General features: G+C 51.1%; 1 protein-coding gene across 2 annotated transcripts; it reads right to left on the bottom strand.

Moving 5' to 3' along the window:
• Positions 1-1,221: 1,221 nt before the first annotated feature.
• On the bottom strand, positions 1,222-15,164 carry MOGAT2 (monoacylglycerol O-acyltransferase 2). 2 transcript variants are annotated; one of them, XM_024761967.1, is made up of 6 exons: positions 15,002-15,164; positions 10,342-10,520; positions 5,242-5,446; positions 4,756-4,930; positions 3,627-3,826; positions 1,222-2,168 (listed from the first exon to the last, which is right to left on the bottom strand). In XM_024761967.1, the coding sequence occupies exons 1-6, from the start codon at positions 15,090-15,092 to the stop codon at positions 2,014-2,016; spliced, it is 1,005 nt and encodes a 334-aa protein (XP_024617735.1). In that variant the 5' UTR covers positions 15,093-15,164; the 3' UTR covers positions 1,222-2,013. The 2 variants fall into 2 exon arrangements, with proteins under 2 accessions (XP_024617735.1, XP_024617736.1); XM_024761968.1 differs by lacking the exon at positions 15,002-15,164 and adding an exon at positions 11,096-11,170.
• Between the last annotated feature and the right edge of the window lie 4,043 nt (positions 15,165-19,207).

Here is a 19,207-nt window from a genome sequence, read left to right on the forward strand (position 1 = left end):
CATTCATGGTCATGGCCTTTTCACCTCCAAGCTAGCCCACAGGATGGGTAACCAACCGTGATTCAGGGCAGTGGGGCAGAGAGCAGGGTCGAGGGTGGGTGCGGTGTGCTAAGGTTTGACAAAGGAGGTGACCTTTGATTGGGTGGAGGAGAAAGAGCATCTGGGGAAAGGGATCAGCAGGTCCCAGGACATGGCAGGTGAGAGAGCAAGGAGACTGAGAAGAACCAGCAGCCAGCCCACAGAAGTGTGGACATGATAAATCCTTGCCTCCTTCAGCCACTAAGGTCTGCAGAGGCTCCTTACCCAGCGGGCGGGTCCTTCCCTCCTTGGCAAATCTTGCCCTTCCTTCACGGCCCCGCCCACCTGCCACTTCCTCCGTCTTCCCCTGGTGGAAACCATCACTCCCCCTCTGAACCCCAATGCCCTTGATTCCCACCTCCCTTGTGACCCTATAGCACCCACCTCATAGGGTCAGAACAGGCCATCATGAGATGCTGGGCACATCTATGGCCCGACTCCTAATTACACCTACTCCCTACCATACCTCACAGGACATGAAATGGCTAATTATGTCATAATACTATCTATACCCAGAAAACCGAGCTCGGTATTGTGATCCTTATTTCTCCAATGATAAAACTGAAGTTTGGAAGAGATGTGACTTGCCCAGAGTCACTGAAAAGGGTTGGGCCAGGCTTACGCCCAAATTTACATTCTCAGAATGCCCCCCATTTGTACTTATGAGTGTGATTATAATTTCTGGAGGGAAAAGGCCTTATTTTCTTGCTCCAGGTGTGGGAGTTCACAGTACTGGTCCTACCCTACCATCCTGTCCTTTCACTAATGACACATGTCACAGACCCAGGAACCCAGAGTTCTTCTCATCAGGGGTGTGTCCCCATCTACCCTGCTTGTAGACACATAGGAATATTCACTCCTCAATATTCACTGGCCTTTGTTTTCTGGCTGGGCTACCCTGTATCTTTATATAACCAGTCCCCTTCTCTCCCATAGGACAGGCCAGAAGTGGTAAGTTGGAGTAGACGGGTCAGGAAGAAAGAGGCGACATGCCATTCTTTGGCCCATCTGATCCACCATCTGGGAAGGGGAGACAGGGCAGCAGGGCTGGGGGACCAGGCTGGGGGGCAAAGGTGAGGCTTTGACCAGCGCTCCCAGGTGGAAGTGGGGAATATGAGAAAGAAAGTAAAACAGAATCTTTCATTTGATGAATTGACATTTATGGAGCCCATTTTTTATACCAAGGTCAGGGCTGAACTTGCAAAGGATGGAGTAGGAGTTGCCTCATGGAGCTCTCAGCCCATGTGATGTCAGAGCTGATACTCAGAGGTCATCCTAGTCACTCGGGGAAACTGAGACTCAGAAGGACGGCGAAGAAGTCCGCTCCCGGTCATTCAGCTGATGACAGAGTGCAATTCTCCTTCCCTACCTCTGGACCCCTCTGGCTGCCATTTCAGGGCTCAGAGGACTCAGATACTCAAAGGTGCCCAGGGTGAGTGCAGGGGCTTTGTGGCCTTGCCCTCCTCTCCAGCTCAGGGAGGGAGGAGCTCGGACAGGCAGGATGCAGGATGAGGGAAATTGTAGGAGAAAGGGCTGCAGCTGGTGGCTTCTTGCAGCTGTCACCCAAGGCAGAGGAAGAAAAACCTGGTAATATTTCCTGCCCACTGAGTGACAGGACCACAGAGGACAGAGAACCCGGACATTATTCCCTCCCAGCATCTCTCCCATTTCTCAGGCGGGCAGACCAAGGAGAGGGCTCCTTGCAGAGGGGTCACAGCAGGAGTGCAAATCACCGATGCCAGAGTCTGGCCTCCTCTGCCATGCTGCCAGTTGTGACTCGGGGCCTGGCATGGGTTAGAAACGCAGGAGTCATCGAAGGCTTTGGAGATGTGCTCAATGGACACCTCCGCGAAGCCTTCTGGGATCACAGCCCCTCCCTCTATTCTCCCTAATGCCAGCCCTGCCCTTTAGGGCAGCCCCTCCTCTGGGGAGGCACTAGCAGAATTCCAAGTGTTGGTCACTGGGGACGTTGTACTTGAGCTTGTGGGCTTCGAAGAGGTTGCTTAGCTCCTTCATGTAGCGCTGGTGCAGCCTGTCCACCTCTTCCTGTGAGGGACACGGTGTCTTCTGCACCTCGATGGGCGTCCCCACTGCAAGACACAAAGGAGTGAGGTGGCCCAGAGCAGGAACCACCGGAGTTGCAGTGCCCTTGGGGTTCACACCACAATGGTCATCGGTGCAGGAAAGTGCTCTTACTGTCTCACTTTCAATTCTATTTTGGGTGATAAGTTCTAAGATGTTAGGGCAACTCCAAGATCCTGATATATTACCAATACCACCAGCTGGCATTTACAAGCAACATCTCCTATAATCATCCTAACGATCCCATATGGATAGAACCTGCTATTATTCCTCTTTGACAGGTCAGGCGATGAGGCTCAAGGAGGTTAAGTAACTTGTTCAAGGTCACATAGCCAGGAAGAATCAGTGCCAGGTGGTAAGCCCTGGGGGTGTGTTCTTAACCTCCAGGCCAGGTGGCTCTGGGAGTCTCAGACACCGTGATGGGAAGCCCTGCATGTCTTGGGGGGAGGCGGCCCACAGCCCAAGCGCCCTGCTTCCCCCCTCTCTCTCCATGCTGGCCTGCAGTGCCCCCTTTCTAGGGAGGGATCAGGAGGCCCTATGTACCTCCTTCCTCTGGTTCTGCCTGGCTCAGGAAGAAGCTGCTGTGTTCTTCTCTTGGGAATGGCTCTGGAGGCAGCACATGTGAATTATATTCATGAAAATATTACCACACAACCCAGAGAAAGTCATGGTGTAGGGGACTGACCAAGTCTGTACTCAACTAAGGAATGACTGGGTGGTTGGAGATGAACAGACCTCTCTCTACAAGCTTTGCCATTGGAGGAAAGCTCCAATGGTGGAGCTCCATAGGTGGAATCCAAGAAGCTCCATAGGTGGAATCCAAGAAGAAAGCAAATGAGCTGTCCAAATAGCTGGAAAGACGGTGCTAAGTCCATGCACTGAAGCCCGTGCCCATTATTTACAGGAAAATCCCTCAGGCTCTCTTTCATAGCCTGCTGATGGCTACTTTACACACAATTCTAACACCTGGAATGCCCTTCCCTTGTATGCATCTTCTCCAATAAGCCTTATGAGATCATCTGGTCAGAATTAAACCCTCCTTCTTTGGTATAATAAAAAAGTCAAATAGATCCTGACCAAACCTCAACTTATTTACTCAAGGGCAGGGTGTTCTTCTGGAAATGATTTAACTTCTCTGAGTCTCAGTTTGCCATCAGTGAAATGGGGATGACAGTCCCTGCCTCCAAGGTTGTTGGGATAACTGAGCTGCTGCATGTAAGGAGCCAGTACAGTGCCTGGCACACAGCAGGTGCTCGGTACTCAGTAGTGGCTACTGTTCTTTGTGTCTCTGTTAGAGTTCTCCTCTCAGACTGCCTTATATCTGCCTGTGTAACTGTTTCCCAGTCTAGAATGTGAGTTCCACAAGGTCAAAGATGTGTCTGGCCCATGTGCGTGTCCCCTTGCAGCACACAGCCTGGGCCCCTTGCCCTGTAGGTTTCCCCATCCCAGCCTGGGTCTTGGCTCACCCACAGTGGTGATGGGCTGGCGGTAGGGCATCAGACCAAAGCTGTACTGGAAGACACCACGGCCGTGGAAGAGCGGGAGGGAGACTCCCATGATCTTCTGCAGTCGGTTCTGGGTCCGGCGCAACCAGGAGCAAGGAGAGTTGTCAACCTGGTCAAATAGGTCATTCTCCCCAAAGGAGAAGATCGGCACCAGAGCGGCCCTGGCGGGAGACAGGAGAGAGGGTTAGGAGGTGCAAGAAGGTGCAAGCTTGTCGCCTAGCTTCCTGCAGGGACCCAGTGACTAGGAATTAGGGTAGAGAACAGAGCCCTGGGCCGGAAGTAAGAGGCCTCTGGTGTCTCCCAGTCCTGCTATGGCCTTGCTCTGTGATTGTGGGCAGGTCCCAGCTCTTCTCAGGACCACTGCCTGGCAGTTGTAACATGACAGGGAGACTAGAATGCTGCAGAGAGTCGTCCCAGATAAAAAAAACATTTGCAAACTTTGGAAAAGTCTGACCTGCCCCAGTTAGCTTGTATTCTTCAAAGATGCTCCAAGGTAGGAGAATAGTTCTAAGCAATGCCCCAAACTCCATTCTCCCAGATCCCCTCCGTCTCAGATCTAATGCAAGCTTTCAGCAGTATGACCCTTGACACTTAGTCCCTTTAATCACCAAATCTCCCTTCTAGACTCTTCTCTGTGTATTTGGGAATGAGACAGTACATCATCACCAACACAGAATCTTCATTGTGAATGGATTGAGAATCTCCCTGCCAGGGCTTCACTGGTGGCACAGTGGTTAAGAATCCACCTGCCAATGCAGGGGACACGGGTTCAAGCCCTGGTCCGGGAAGATCCCACATGCCTCGGAGCCCCTAAGCCCATGCGCCACAACTACTGAAGCCCGGGCACCTAGAGCCCGTGCTCCGCAATGAGAAGCCTGCGTGCCGCAATGAAGAGTGGCCCCCACTCGCCGCAACTAGAGAAAGCCCACGTGCAGCAACAAAGACCCAACGCAGCCAAAAATAAATAAATTAATTAATTAAAAAAAAAATCTCCCTGCCAAAATAGGATCTGCATTCATCTCTGCTGTCTTCCCACTAAAATACAATCCTTGCCAATCTCCAATTGAACGAGAGCCCTCTCCCCCGATACCCGTGCGTCAGGGCGAGCCTGATGAAGCCCTTGCGGTTCCGCAGCAACAGCCTGTAGTCTCCAGGCCTGGCGTTCAGTGCCTCCTGGGCGCCCCCAACAATGATGGCCAAAAGGCTGCCACCTCCCTTCCTGTTCAGAATGTGAGCGGCGCTCTCCTTGTCTGCTGAGACCAGCCCTGGGGAGAGGAAGAAGGTCAAGTATGGTGTGAAGGGGGCAGGGATGGTGGAGGAGGATGTGCTCTGGGCTCCACCCCCCGAACTGGGAGTTCCCTGAGGACTGGGACTGAGTCCTCCCCCTCTTCCCAACCCCTTGCCGAGCTCCTTGCTGGGCACGGAGCTCTGGGAAGTGCTTCCTTGGGTCTAGCCTCCTTCTCCACTACACATGTTCTTGGATTAAGTACAGAATTGTTAGAAGTCTTCCTTAAAATCCCTCCTCCATGCCTCCAGCCCTCATCTTCCTGGGCTACCCAGGGGTGGGAAGACTCACCCCCTGACATGATGCAATCCCTGAAGAAAGGGGTCCAGAACCACAAGTTCAGCATCATCAGATGTGGGCGGATGCCGGGGAACAGTGAGGAAAAACCGGTGCTCTCGGTGCACAGGTTGGTAAAAGCTCCAGCCGCCAGGATCCCATGGGGGTGGAAGCCAGCGAGGTAGTTCCGGGAGGGGTCCAGCTCCACGGTCTTGACCAGCTGCAGGGACAGCAACCTGGTGAGTCGGGGCTGGATCTCAGGCCCTCCCTGATTCTGCCATCACCAGTGTGACCTTGAGCAACTTACTCCCCCTCTCTGAGCCTCAGGTTCTTATGAAGATGGAGATATGCGTTTGAATGCATCTAGGGAGACCGTGGTGCCATCTGTGTCTCAGACTCGCTGCTGGCTTCAGACAAATTGCTTCCCTCTCTGGCTTTTAATCTATCAAATGCAGACATTTGACCCTGTCCCACCTACCTCCCAGGACTGCTGAGAAGCTCAGGTCCATGTGTGCCATGGAATTACCAAGACTACAGGACAGGGTGATCATAATTGATACACTGAATTATAATTGGTATAGCTCATACACCATCAAGGGCCACACAGGGGTGCCACTCTGCTTGAAGAGCCCTATTTTAACAAAACTCCCTATGAGAAAATTTGGCGCTTAGGACCTGGGAGTGAGCATTTGCAAGATATATCGGGGTGGTTGAAAGAGCGTGCAGACCTGGAGACTGGCCCTAGTCCTGTTAACCCCTCTGTACAATGCAAATGTCTCCCTGGTGGTTCTCTGCTCCCCCCATGTCAGACCTTCACTGCCATCCATCCACCTGTTCCCCTGCCCATTGGCAGCTCTGCCCTGGTCTGGTCAGTCCTGCAGCATGGAGGGTGCCGGGGAGACCACTAGATATTGTAGAGGGAGTGGGAGAGGAGAGCTGTTTGTCATTAGCAGCTTCCAGGCAAAGTGGGCTGAGGGTGGAAGGAGAGGAACTGAGTTAACAAGTGCTGCTCCTGCCGTTTACTGGACAGGCTTCAGTGTGGGAAGATTACTGCCAGGGCACTGATTGTGTGTGTGACCAACCCCTGCTCCACTCTGCCAGTAACTGCCGGGCCTGCCGTTTACAGAGCCCCGTTATCTGGGAGGCACAGCCATCAGAGTTGGAGGCCCTGAGGCCCCTGGCCCAAGCCCTAAGCCCCTGGCAGGAGGCTCCCTGACAATTCTGCACAGGCCTTGCAGGCGTGAGCAGTCCATTCCGCTCTGGCTCAGCTCTGACACCGTGAAAGTTCATCCTGTCACCAAGCTGAAATTTTCAGAATGACCCTGAGGATTCTTGTTGCCTTCGGGCCCCAGAGGCCTGGCTACCTGCTCTCAGAGCAGCCTGGTGGGACCCAAGGGACAGCAATGGGGGTCTGATCCTGTCTGCCCTACCCAAGCTGAACAGCCCCAAATTGTCCTGTCCTTGACCTGGACTTGATCTCCGCAAATCCCCACCCCACCAGTATGCCCTCTGGTTACCCTTGATCCTTTGCAGAAAGGCTGAGGGGACCATAGGTGGAGGCGCCATTGCTTCCCAGATGAGGACAAACTTCTTCCACTCGTTCAGTGGGGATTTATTGGACGTGAAAATAAGAACAAGCAGAGATAATTCTGGTTATTCTCATTGGGAAAGGTGTTTCCTTAGGAACCCATCTCGGTGTGTTTCTTGAAAAACATACCTGGCTCCTCGCACTGAAGCACTTGCTTATGCATTCTCTTTCTCAGCTAGTGGGAAAATAATTTTGTACAACCTGCCTAAACGCAATGAGGCAGTATTTATCGATATTGCAATTGAAAAACGTAACTGACCTTTTAGGCCAGCAACTCCACTGCTGAGGAAGTTAGCTACAGAATGTCTCATACTTGTGCAAAATGACATCTGAACAAGATTATTAACTGAAGTATCATTTTTAGTAATACCAAAACTTGGCATCCACTCAAATGTCCATCAACAGGGCCCATTTAGACAAATTATGGAACATTCACTCATGGGCCACTGTGTAGCCATAGGGATGTACGACATCGCTCTTCCTGTCCTGATACAGGAAGATGCCACAGTTGCTTGTCGGGTGAAAAAGCAAAGAGCAAGACGATGCGTGCAGAACGTCACCAGCTGTGCCGAGAAGGGTAACAGGAGGTGGAGACAGCTCCTCCTGGGGGAAACGTTGCCTGATTCTCCACCCTTAGCCCTTTAGGAAGGCTAAGGGTGAGGTTGGAAAGCTCCAAGACACAGAGACTGTGCCCTAATTTTGCTTGAAATTCACCACTAGATGCTAGTTTGTAAAATCACAGTAAGAACTGATAGAAGCTCAGGGATCCACATGCATTTGACAGGGAAGGCAGAGGCTTGTGAATGTGGGGAGCTCCAGCAGAGTGCGGACTCCTTATCCAGGACCCCCTGCCTCCTGGCCACCCTAAGATCCCTGCAGGGCCTGCGCTTTGAAAGTATGTGGAAGAGTAGGAGGGTCTCCAGGGAGGTGGTGGGGTCCAGAATCCGCAGGCCCCAGCGCCACCCCTGCAGGCTCCCAGCCCAGGACAGGCAAGTCAAAGTGCTCATCTTCTCACTCCCTGCAGGTCTCTTGGTGGTACTGCCCGCCCCCTGCAGGTGGTGATGCCACAGGCCTGCAGCGGGCGACAATCCTGAACACTGTGCGCATGGAATTTCTGCAAAACAAGTCCAGTGTCCTACCAGTGTCAGTAGTCCCAGGGTTGAGAAACCCTCCTGGGGGGCTAACTGGCTGGGGCAGCAGGAGGATGGCGGGTAGGACAGGCACAGAGCTGCTCAGCATCAGGTCCCGAAACTGGCAGCAGCTCCAGCTGTAAAGAGAGCCAGATGCTGTCCTTTGGAGGTCACGGGATGGCGGGAAGACAGCCCCCTGGAGAGCTTTCAGTTGAAGAGCTCCAGTTCTGTGGAATGGCCTGCACTGGCCTCCCTTACCTTATCCCTAAAAACCTCTCCCGCCTCATCCCCAGGTGCACCTTCTGCTTTAGTCACACTATTGCTCAGAAACCATGCAGTGGCAGGCTCTGGGCCTGAGCTTGCGCTCCTCCCTTCGCAGGCCGCCTTTCCTTCCCCGGTGGACTCAGGATTTAGCTCACAGTGTGGAGTGAGACCACAGAGCCAGAATCTGCAAAGCTCTACTTGAGGCCAGAAACCACTTATAGTTTTCTTTGGCTTGGTAGCTGATGTCACAAACACTCTCAGGCTACAGGCCATACTTTCCCATGGAAACTCTGGCCTTCCTGGCACAGAAGAGCGAGCCTGGGAAGAGGGGGTGGGGATGAGAATTCAGAATCTCAAAGCTCAGAAGTCCTGGGGTGGGGTTGAGGGACGCTGCCCATGACATTCCCATGGCTTCCCTCGGGACCCAGCAAACCCTGCTCATTTCTGCTGACAAGGTCCTGGGAGGGCACCCTGCAGAGGAAACAGATATGGGGTCGAGGAAGACTGCCCCCACCCGGGCCCCTCAGGTTGGCTCAGCACTGCCCACTTGCTCTGCCCTTCAACATCTATCACCCCTAATGAGCATGGAAGCCTCTGCCAGCCAACTTCCTGCCGTCTGCCCAGCCCCTGCCCTGCTGCCCTGCCTTGCCCCGCCCCATCCCACCCTTTCCCTTTGCCCAGGAGGCCCTGCTCACTGGATGCTAAGGGCTCCTGCACCCGAGCTGTTGCCCAGCCTTTGCTAGTCCTTGCTGGGCTCCAGAACTCTCAGAAGGGAGCAAGGCGGGAACTCTGACTCTGCTGCTGAGCGCCCATGACTTGGCCAAGCTGTTTACCCTCTTTGAGCCTGTTTCCTCCATTCCCTATCGCTTTACCAGCTGGGGACCTAATTTCTGGAGGGCCAGGAAGAGGTGGGGCTCCCAGATTGGGGTGGGAGAAGCCATGCAGGTGTGAAGGGCAGAACAGCCAGTCTCTGGGCTATCAGAGTCCTCCCTAGACCCACAGCCATGCCCACATCTCCCCAGAATCCCCAGCAATTCAGTAAAATAATATAAACTACTAGTTTACTGAGAACATACAAAGTGCTTTACTTGCTGTCTCATGGAATCCACACAACCCAATGATGTATGTGGCATCATCTCCACTTTACATATGAGGAAACTGAGGCTCAGAGAGACTGTGTAACTCACCCAAGGTCACGCCACTTGTATGTTGCAGAACTGATAATAGAACCTAGTCTGTTCAGCTCCAGAGGCCACACTCTATATGTTTCTTCTCTCCTGTTTCCAGAGGAGGGCCACCTGCCCCTGCCTGGCACCTCTCTTGAGTCCCCATTGCCTTCCCCATCCTATCTGGACAATAAATCATCCCTGCCCAGCTGCTTATACCCAAGAGTTTAGTCTGTCTGGGATTCAGGAAAGGAGCCAAGGTCAGTTCACTCAATCAAGGATTCTGCTCCACTCAGGACTGAACTTTGGGTCCAGGGTCAAGTGTCCAAAAGGCCATGAGGTGCCCTGAGTCAGAAAGTCAGAGACTCAAAAGCACTCAAGTGAGAGGGATCAGTGTGCTCACTGGATACATGTGTAAACTAAGATTTAGAATGGGGCAAGGCCTTGTCCAAGGATGCCTAACACACCAGAGTGAGGCGAAGAATCTGAGAACAAGTTCAGGGTCCTCTCTCCTGTCCCTCTAAACTGACTAAATGCACAAACTTTAAATCAGTAAAAGAGTTTTGTATGTGAACTTGATCACATCCTTGTCCCTCTCTAGGGGTGAGTCTCCTCATCTTATGAAGTGTGGGGCTAGAGGGTCTCTTAGGACCTTAAGTTTATTACCTTCACCCCCAAGCATGGCTACTGAGGGGTTTATAAGATACATATGTGTGCCACACTACATGGCCCACAGAGCTCCTTCAAATCCTGTTCATTCATCAGTCCTCATACTTGCCCCAAATCCCTGCAGGTGGGAAACCATGGCCAGACAGAAGCTGGACTCTTCCCCAGGCCACATAGTGGTAGAAGCCCGGCTCCTACCCCCCAGCCCAGTATTCTGCTCACTGCACACAGGGCCACACTTCCCCATGGACATGTGGGGCACTACGGTCCTGGCCGCACCCCAGCCAGCCCCATTACTCACTGAGACAGGGAAATAGTCCTTCATGTACTTCCATATGACCCAGCGCCTTATGGCCTCAATGCGCCTGCCCCCCTGCCATGGCTTGTCTCGGTCCAGGTACCACCAGGTTGCATACAGGATACTAAAGATCCAGAATCTTGTGAACAGGAGACCTATGAAGACCGCAGTGCAGATCTGGGCTGGGGAGGGAAGCAGGAACCATCATCAGTGGTCAGAGGGGTGAAGGAAGGATTTCCGCCCCTATGCCCAGCACCAGCAGCGCTGTCCTGTCCAGCCCTCACCCCAGGCAGAAGGGGTCAGCCTCCCCTCCCCTCAAAGAGGAAGGGATGCAGCCCATCCAGTGTCATACTGGGAGCCTGGATTTGAAGCCAGGTAGGCCTAATTCCAAACTCACTTTGTCCCACTGCACCAGGCTGCCTCATTCACTCCAGTCTTCCCCCTCCACCTCCTCTCTGTCCAGTTAAGTATCTGTATCCACCAGGTGCTCAATAAATGCCTGGGGGAGAAGTGACCGGCTTAACTGTTTCTCGTTTCCACCCTTTGGGCCCTCAGAGAAAAAGGAGACATTCTCTCTGCCCAGCGCTCTCTGTCTACTCTCGCCCATCTTTCCATAGATAAATCCTGCCAGATCCCCCCTCTAATTAAAGTCCTTCCATGGCTTTCTCATAACTTTAAAAACAGCCCATGTAGCTCAGCCTGGCATTCAGGCTCCCCACGGCTGGTCTGATCCCCCTCCCACTCCAGTCTCACTCACCCACATGCACCCCATGCTCTGGCCACATGAAACTGCTCAGTGTACCTACACTGTGAGATTGAGTTCCTTCAATCTCTTAGCTTTTGCTTATGCTGCTTCCTCTGCCTGCCACGCCCTTTCCTGGTGAAGGAGGCAGGAAGTAAGAGGCCAACTTGTGGCTGGCCCATGGGTTGGGGTGCAGCATGGCTAGGACCAGGTCAAGTGAGGAAATACCTTCTTACCTACGATTCCAAGTCCCTTGTGGCAAGCTAATCCTGGCTTCATCTCAGGGTCAGGGGGTCTGTGGGGCTGACCCTTACCTGATGCTAATGGAACATCATTCCCAGAGAATATTTCTCCCTCCCCATCCCATTCCTTCCACTCAACACCATGCACTCACACTCTTAAAAAGGTCAGCTTCCGGTTGTATTGCATCTGAAAGTAGGGTAGACTGGGTCTGTCATTCCTGGCAGGCTTCCAGGAGAAGGGGACCTTTGACCCAGTCTGAACAGTAGTAAAATTCATAACAGAGAAAATAGGTTGGGGCTCACAGACGTTCAGTTTACACAGAACACCTATGTGCCAGGTGTTGGTGGTTCAGCCGTGAACAACAGAGAAAAATTCCTGCCCTCGTGGAGCTGACTTTCCAGTGCTGTGTTTGGGGCACTTGTTTGTTTTTTTTAATTTCTATGGTGGTAAAATATACGTAACATAAACTTTATCATCTGAACCATTTTTAAGTGTACAGTTCAGTGGCATTAAGTTCATTCACATTGACCATCATGACCATCCATTCCCAGAACTCTTTTCATTTTCCCAAACTAAACCTCTGTACCCATTAAACAAAAACTCCCATGTCCCCCTCCCCCAGCCCCTGGCAACCACCATTCTCTTTTCTGTCTCCATGAATTCGATTAGTCCACAAACCTCACATAAGAGGAATCATAAAGTATTTGTGTGTGTGTGTGTGTGTGTGTGTGTGTGTGTGTGTGTGTGTGTGTGACTGGCTTATCTCACTTAGCACAACATCCTCAAGATTCATCCATGTTGTTGTATGTTTCAGAAACCCCTTCCTTTTTATGGCTGAATAACATTCCATTGTGTTATTTGCGGCATTTGCTATACATTCATCCATCAATGGACCGATGGACAATTGGGTTTCTTCCACCTCTGTAGTTTATTTTAAAATAGCATTTAATTAGTCACTAATAATGAAAAATGGGGAGGCTTCACACTCAAACCCATTCATCTGGCGTCTCTCGAACATCAGGAAGGAGCGGCAGCCCTGAGTCACTGCCATCGCAGGCAGCTCCCCTCCTTCCCAGGCCTGCTGGCCAATGGCTGCTGGAACCCGTGCTCTCACATCCAGCCTCGTGATTCCTGGAGGATTCAGAAAAGGACGAACCACACTCCTGGTGAGTTGATCACTTTTTTGTTTGCCTTTAAGCTTTTTTAATAAAAAACTGGAAAGGGAAAGTTGCAGAAGAGTGGGAATGAAATGCCACCATTTGCATGAAGAATAACGTCCACCCTTGTGGACGCTCGTGCACCGAAGCTGGAAGGACACCTGCAGATCTGGAGGGAGGAGGCAGACGCCAGGAGGTAAGGGATAAGGATGGCTTGGCAGTTGACTTAGATTTTATCAATTTTATTTACATAACAAATATTTAATGTGAGAAAATGGTAAAGAATCTCAGCTAGGACTCTCTGCCCTTGGGCAAAATCAAAAGTCTATGTGGGTTGATCCCCCTTTCAGAAAACCGCCTCTAGAGAATAAAACAGAGTTGTTAATAGTGGCTCCCTGGAGGGAATTCCCTGGCCGTCCAGTGCTTAGGACTCCGCGCTTTCATGGCTGCTTTCACACAAGCCACGATGGGCACAGCCCAAAATAAATAAATAAATAAAAATAGTGGCTCCCTGGAGGGTAGGATTTGGGGAAGTCTCTCACTTTTAGGATACATATTTCGTTTGGATGTGCTACAACAGCACGTATTCATTTTTGTAACTAACATAGCATGTTAAGGTTAGGACAAAACCCACACAAGAGGAACTTGCACTTGACAGAAAGAACTCTCCACCATCCCCCTCACGCTGAGGTCACCTTTTAACTTCTGTCAGCAAGCAAAACCCAAACTTGGGGATCTTTTCAATCCCTTAGGAAGGAAGACACCTTCTTTCGCCTTGTAACACCAAGGGGGGGAAATGTAAGAACCCACTTTACTGAGACCCAGAGAGGGTATGCAAATTGGCTAAGGTCCCAGAGCAAGCTAGTAGGATGGGACCTGGCATTCAATTCTGCTCTTTTGTCTACATCATGCTCCCAACATTCATTCATTCAACAAACATTTATCAACACCAACTCTTCTAGGAGCTGGAGATGCAGCTGAGAACAAGACCACTTGAATGGAGCTTACCTTCTTCCTGTGTGAGTGTGTGAATTATAGAGAGAAAAGGAAACTGAGTAAACATGTAACCCACTGGAAAGTATTTGTTTCTGGGCCCTGAGTCCTCAGTGACAGGCCCTGGTTGACCTCTCCGGCCAATTCTTTGCCCCTCCCCAAAATGCCTGCTCTATGTCCAGCGTGAGCCAGCCGTTCACAACATGTGTGGTGTTTACTCCCCCACTGGAAGTCCTTACTCTCCTGCCAGTCTGTAAATCCTGCCCTGTGGACTCATCTCCTAAGTATCCTTGAAAAGTGGCCCTTTCTTTCCACTCACTGCCAGACCAGGGGAGGCAATCTTTTTCTTAAAGGGCCAGATTGTAAATATTTTAGACTCTGAGGCTATATGGGGCAACTTGTAGGATATTACATAGGCACGTAATCATTTGAATTACGCAAACATTTAAAAACTATTCTTGGCTCATGGGCTGTACAAACGCAAAAACAATCAGTGGGCTGGATTTGGTCCATGCCACATGGGACCCCGATCTAGCTGGCGGCTACTCCCTGCTATTGGTCTAACCCCCACACCCCAAACACAGCAGATCCATAGACTTCAGGCACTGAGACCTGTCACACACAGATTGGACCTTGTTACTCCTGTACCAAAAAGCCTCCTGGGCTCCCCTTTGTCCCCAAGATAAGGGACAAGGTACAAGCTCCTGCTCGTGGCGCGAGTGGGCTCAGATCCCTTTGCTCAGCGACCCTCCCTCTAGCTCCAGACCCAGCGCTGCTTGACCTCCCTGTGCTGCTCCTGACATTGCCAGGACCCCCCGCTGGGCTGGGGGTGGGCACAGACAGTCAGACACACTCCTGCTGGGAAAGCTTTCCCAAGGCCAGCTGGGCAAGATGTCCCTCATCCCCTGTAATCCCCGGGCCTCAGCCCACCTGGCTCTGGGCCCCCAGTGCCCTTTGCCCAGGAGCCAGCCTACTTGTCGGCTTGTGGCCTCCTGCCCCTTCTCCACACCTCCTCCCATGCCCTCAGCCCTCTCTTCTCCTTCCCTCCTTCTACCACCTTCCCTCTCCTCCTCTGGCAGTAGGAGGAGTCCAGACCTACAGCCTTGGACATTTAAGGCAATTAGCTTCTCTGCTCATCTGTGGAATGGGGTAACCGGGGATATTTTAAATGTTTTAACAACCCTTAGGGCAGAGACACAGGTCAATCATCAGGGATGCTAGGGGCAGGGAACTGGAGGGCTTGCTTTAGCTGCAAAATGTTGGGGGGCTTCTGAGCGAGGACATGGGGTATGTGTATTGTGTGTGTGTGTGTGTGTGTGTGTGTGTGTGTGTGTGTGTGTGTGTGTGTGTGTGAAATGGCTATTGACCAGTCTGTAAAGAGTATGTCCACAGTTTAACGCCAGTGTAGTGGCATCAGTGTACAGGCTGAACACTAGCCCTGGGAGGCGCACTCCCTACCCAGTCTGGCACCAGCAGGTGAGATGAAGAATCCCATTGCCTCCCACCCACCCAGCCCAGCCCACCTTACCCAGAGCCAGAAAGGAGAAAACCCACTGCAGGACCACAAAGGTCTGCATCCTGCGCTCCCATGGCACGGACAAAGGTGCAAACTTCACCATGCTGTCTCTTTGGTTGGTTCCGGTGTCTTCTCTGAGCTCTGCCGTGGTCTGAGGCACCTACTTACTGATTTTTGCTGCTGCCAGAGGTTGAGTAAGCGTTAGTGGTTGGGGAGGAGGGCGCCCCACCCCACACTGCCCAGCCCAAGGCCTCCCTGCCCCCGCCCTGGCGAGGATCTGTTTCCTGGTAGAAAGCTTTGAACCCACTTGCCCTGGAGCCAGGTAAAGGAAGGAGGAAGGGAAGGACATTTGCCTCCTCAAGCAAAACCTTATCTGCCAGATGCCTTTCTCTGTGCCTGAATCTTGCCCTCCACTTGGCAGGTAAAGCACTGAGTATAGGGCAATCCTGTCCCTCTTCACCTACCCAATGACATGGCTGCAATAACTGTCTCCTCTCTTCTGCCACTGTTCCCCTCCACAAACATGCAGTAGCAACTCCTGTCCACAAATCCTTCGGGCCCGCCGTCTCCTCCACCTTCTGCCCTATTCATGGAAGAGCCCTGTCTGCATTCCACATCCTCCCCTCCCATTCTGTCCTCCCTCCTCCAGACTTTAGATGCCATTGTTCCATGGAACTGCCCTTGACAAGTTCACCAATGGCCTCCATGCTGCTGAATCCAGTGGTCCATTCTCAGCTCTCATCTTGACCTCTCGGCAGCCTGAGACACAGTTGGTCACTCGCTGCTCCTTGAAACCACTTGGTCTGTGGACTCCACACTCTCCTGGTTTCTTTCCTGCCCCTCTGGCTGTCCCTGGGTCTAATTGTGGCTCTTAGCCTTCAGCAGGCTAAGTGTTGGAGTGCTCTCTTGCCCACTTAGTCCTTGTGAAACAAGAGGGAAGAGGGCAGAGCACAACCTTTAAAAGAATGACATAGAGCTTCCCTGGTGGCGCAGTGGTTGAGTCCGCCTGCCGATGCAGGGGACACGGGTTCGCGCCCCGGTCCGGGAAGATCCCACATGCCGCGGAGCGGCTGGGCCCGTGAGTAATGCCCCTGAGCCTGCGCTCCGCAACAGGAGAGGCCACAGCAGTGAGAGGCCCGCGTACCGCAAAAAAAAAAAGAATGACATAGCCCGAGGACATGACATAAACTGATTAGAACCAAATAAGTCCAAGATGGCGGACGAGTCGACTTTCACTAGACTTTGTGTGTGTTTAATTTTGGCTGCACCATGCAGCATGTGGAATCTTAGTTCCCCAACCAGGAATAGAACCCATGCCCCCTGCAGTGGAAGCGCAGAGTTCTAACCTCTGGACCACCAGGGAAGTCCCTCTAGTGGACCTTGAGCCTCAGTATACACTCACTGTAACATATCAGCAAGCTAAATGTCACACCCACAGGTGCCATGACAGTTCAAGGCCAACCATAGAGGTCAAAAAGTAGGCGGTGGCCCAATTCCTGGAAATCCCCACCCCTTCCCCAAAATAGCTGGAGTACTACTTCCACTCAGTAACCTATGTAATTACCCACTCCTATAAAAACTGACAACCGCATACCCTGGTGTCTTTCTCACCTTCTGAGATGGCCCACACTCTGTCTGTGGATTGTTTCTTTCTAAATAAATCCACTTCTTACCTATCACTTTGTCTCTCACTGATTTCTTTTTGCTATGAGACATCAAGAATCTGAGCTTCATTAAGTCCTGAGACCAGGCGTGTGATCTCAGTTAAAAGACTGTGGGTTCAAGTCCCAGTCTGGGTTTCGGCTGGGTTCCAGTTCCAGCCCATAGGTTCACGCCCCAATCTGAGTTACGCGGTTTCACTCGGAACCTTCCTCTTCTCTCCACCCTCTCTCCTGCAGAGACTTCATCCAGGCTCATGGCCTTGGAGTCTATCTGCAGGACAAACACTTCCAAACTGCATCTGCAGCCCTGACTTCCCCCTGGGCTCCAGACTTGACTAGCTAGGTGGCTACTTGACATCTTCCCTGACAGCCGGCTCAGCACCTCCATCACAGCCTGTCTAAAACTGAACTTGACCTCCCCTCACCTGCCCAGGCTGGCCTTTCCTCTGCTGTTTGCCATCTCAGGAAAGGGGACTCCAGTGACCTGGTTCCTCAGCACAAAACCTTAGAGTCACACTAGACTCTTTCCGTCCCTCTCCATCCAACTCTCTCAGTCAGTTCTCCTAAATCTCTCCATTTAAATGTACACTTTGTACTGAAATGTATCAAGCATACAGTAAAAGGCACAAATCCTAAGTGTAGGAGTGACACATTGTCACAGAGTGGACATACTGGTGTGACCTCTGCTCTGATGCACAAATAGAACCTGACCAGCACCCGTGTCCTTGCCTGTCACTCCTCTCCTCCCCGACCCTCACACCAACCTCGTCTCTGCTTCGAACTTTATAATAAGTGAGCCTTACACAATATACCCTCTGGGACGGTCTCTTTTGGCTCAAGATTGTATTTTGAGAGTCATCCAAACTGTGTGTATTTGTAGTACGCTTGTTCTTGTTGCCCTGTAGGACTTCACTCTGTGAATATGCCAGAATTCATCCACTTCACCGCGGAGAGGTATTTGGGCTGTTGTCTGTTTCTGGCTATTGTGAATTGTGCTGCTATGGGCATTCTTTTCTCTTTTCTTTTTTTTTTTCCAATTTCTTTTGAGAAAAAATTGACATATATCATTGTATAAGTTTCAGGTATACAGCATGATGGTTTGATTCACATATGTTGTGAATGATTACAATAGATTTAGTTAACATCCGTTGTCTCACATAGTGCAATAAAAAGAAGGGGAAAAAAATCTCCTTTTTATGAGAACTCTGATCTACTCTCTTCCCAACCCTCCTATGTATCACAGAGCAGTACAGGCATTCTGTACATGGCTTGCGGTGCACATTTCTATACTTTTCTGTTGTGTGTGTGCCTGGGAATAGACTGGCTGGGTCTCCTGGTATAAAGCCACGTATTTTCCAAAGTGGTTGTACAAATTTACACCCACAAGGCCTGCATGAGATTCCAGCTGCTCCATATCCTTCTCAACATTTTAGCCACTGTCGTGAGTATGCGGGGACACTTCATTGTGCTTATAGTGATTTCCTAATGCCTAAGAGGTTGAGCACACTTTAATATGTTTATTGGCCATTTGGATATGATTTTATATCAAGTTCATGTTCTAGTCTACTGTCGATTTAAATATCTCTCACGTTGGAAAGCTGCTTTCCACACCCACAGGCCAGCCTCTTTGATTGACTCTGACATCAGCGTTCTCACTGATCTCTGTCACTGTGCCCTTTCTCCCTCCCAGAATCTCAACAGCCGGAGGGACTGCTGGGTCAGAGTATGTGACTGCAGGAGCTTGGCAGTAGTAGTGCCAGACTTTTCCCAAAACAGCAGCACCAGTTTATACCTTCACCAGAAATATATGCGAGATCCCCTAGATGTGTAACCTCTCTGGCCCTTGGTGTGGTCAGACTTATTATTATTTGCTAGTGTGTACAGTGATATCTGGTTGGGATCTTGCATTTCCTGAACACGAATGTTGTACACGGCTTTATTCATAGGAGTTGCCTCTGCTGTGAAAAGCTCATTCTTAATTTTCTTCCACTCCTCTACAGTGTTTTTTGTGCTTTTTGACTAAATTTGAAGTTTTTTATGCACTCATGTTACTAACCTTTGAGGTCGCACATATTGTGAATCTCTTCTCCCAGTTTTTAGCTTGTGTTTTAAGGTGTCACTGGATGAACAAACATTTTACATTTTAATATATTCATATTCATCAGCCTTTTATTAAATAGTCATTGCCTGGTCTGATGCAGGAAATCTTTTCCTACTTATATTTACCATTAAGAATTTAAAGTTTGGGACTTCCCTGGTGGCACAGTTCTTAAGAATCCGCCTGCCAATGCAGGGGACACGGGTTCAAACCCTGGTCCGGGAAGATCCCACATGCCACGGAGTAACTAAGCCCGTGCGCCACAGCTACTGAACCTGCGCTCTACAGCCCTCAAGCCACAACTACTGAGCCCACGTGATGCAACTACTGAAGCCTGCACACTCTAGAGCCTGTGCTCTGCAACAAGAGAAGCCATCGCAATGAGAAGCCCGTGCACCACAATGAAGAGTAGCCCCCACTCGCCGCAACCAGAGAAAGCCCATGCACAGCAATGAAGAC

Source organism: Neophocaena asiaeorientalis, unplaced genomic scaffold (assembly GCF_003031525.2).
Source record: "Neophocaena asiaeorientalis asiaeorientalis breed wild unplaced genomic scaffold, Neophocaena_asiaeorientalis_V1.1 scaffold263, whole genome shotgun sequence".
Classification (NCBI taxonomy): Eukaryota; Metazoa; Chordata; class Mammalia; order Artiodactyla; family Phocoenidae; genus Neophocaena; species Neophocaena asiaeorientalis.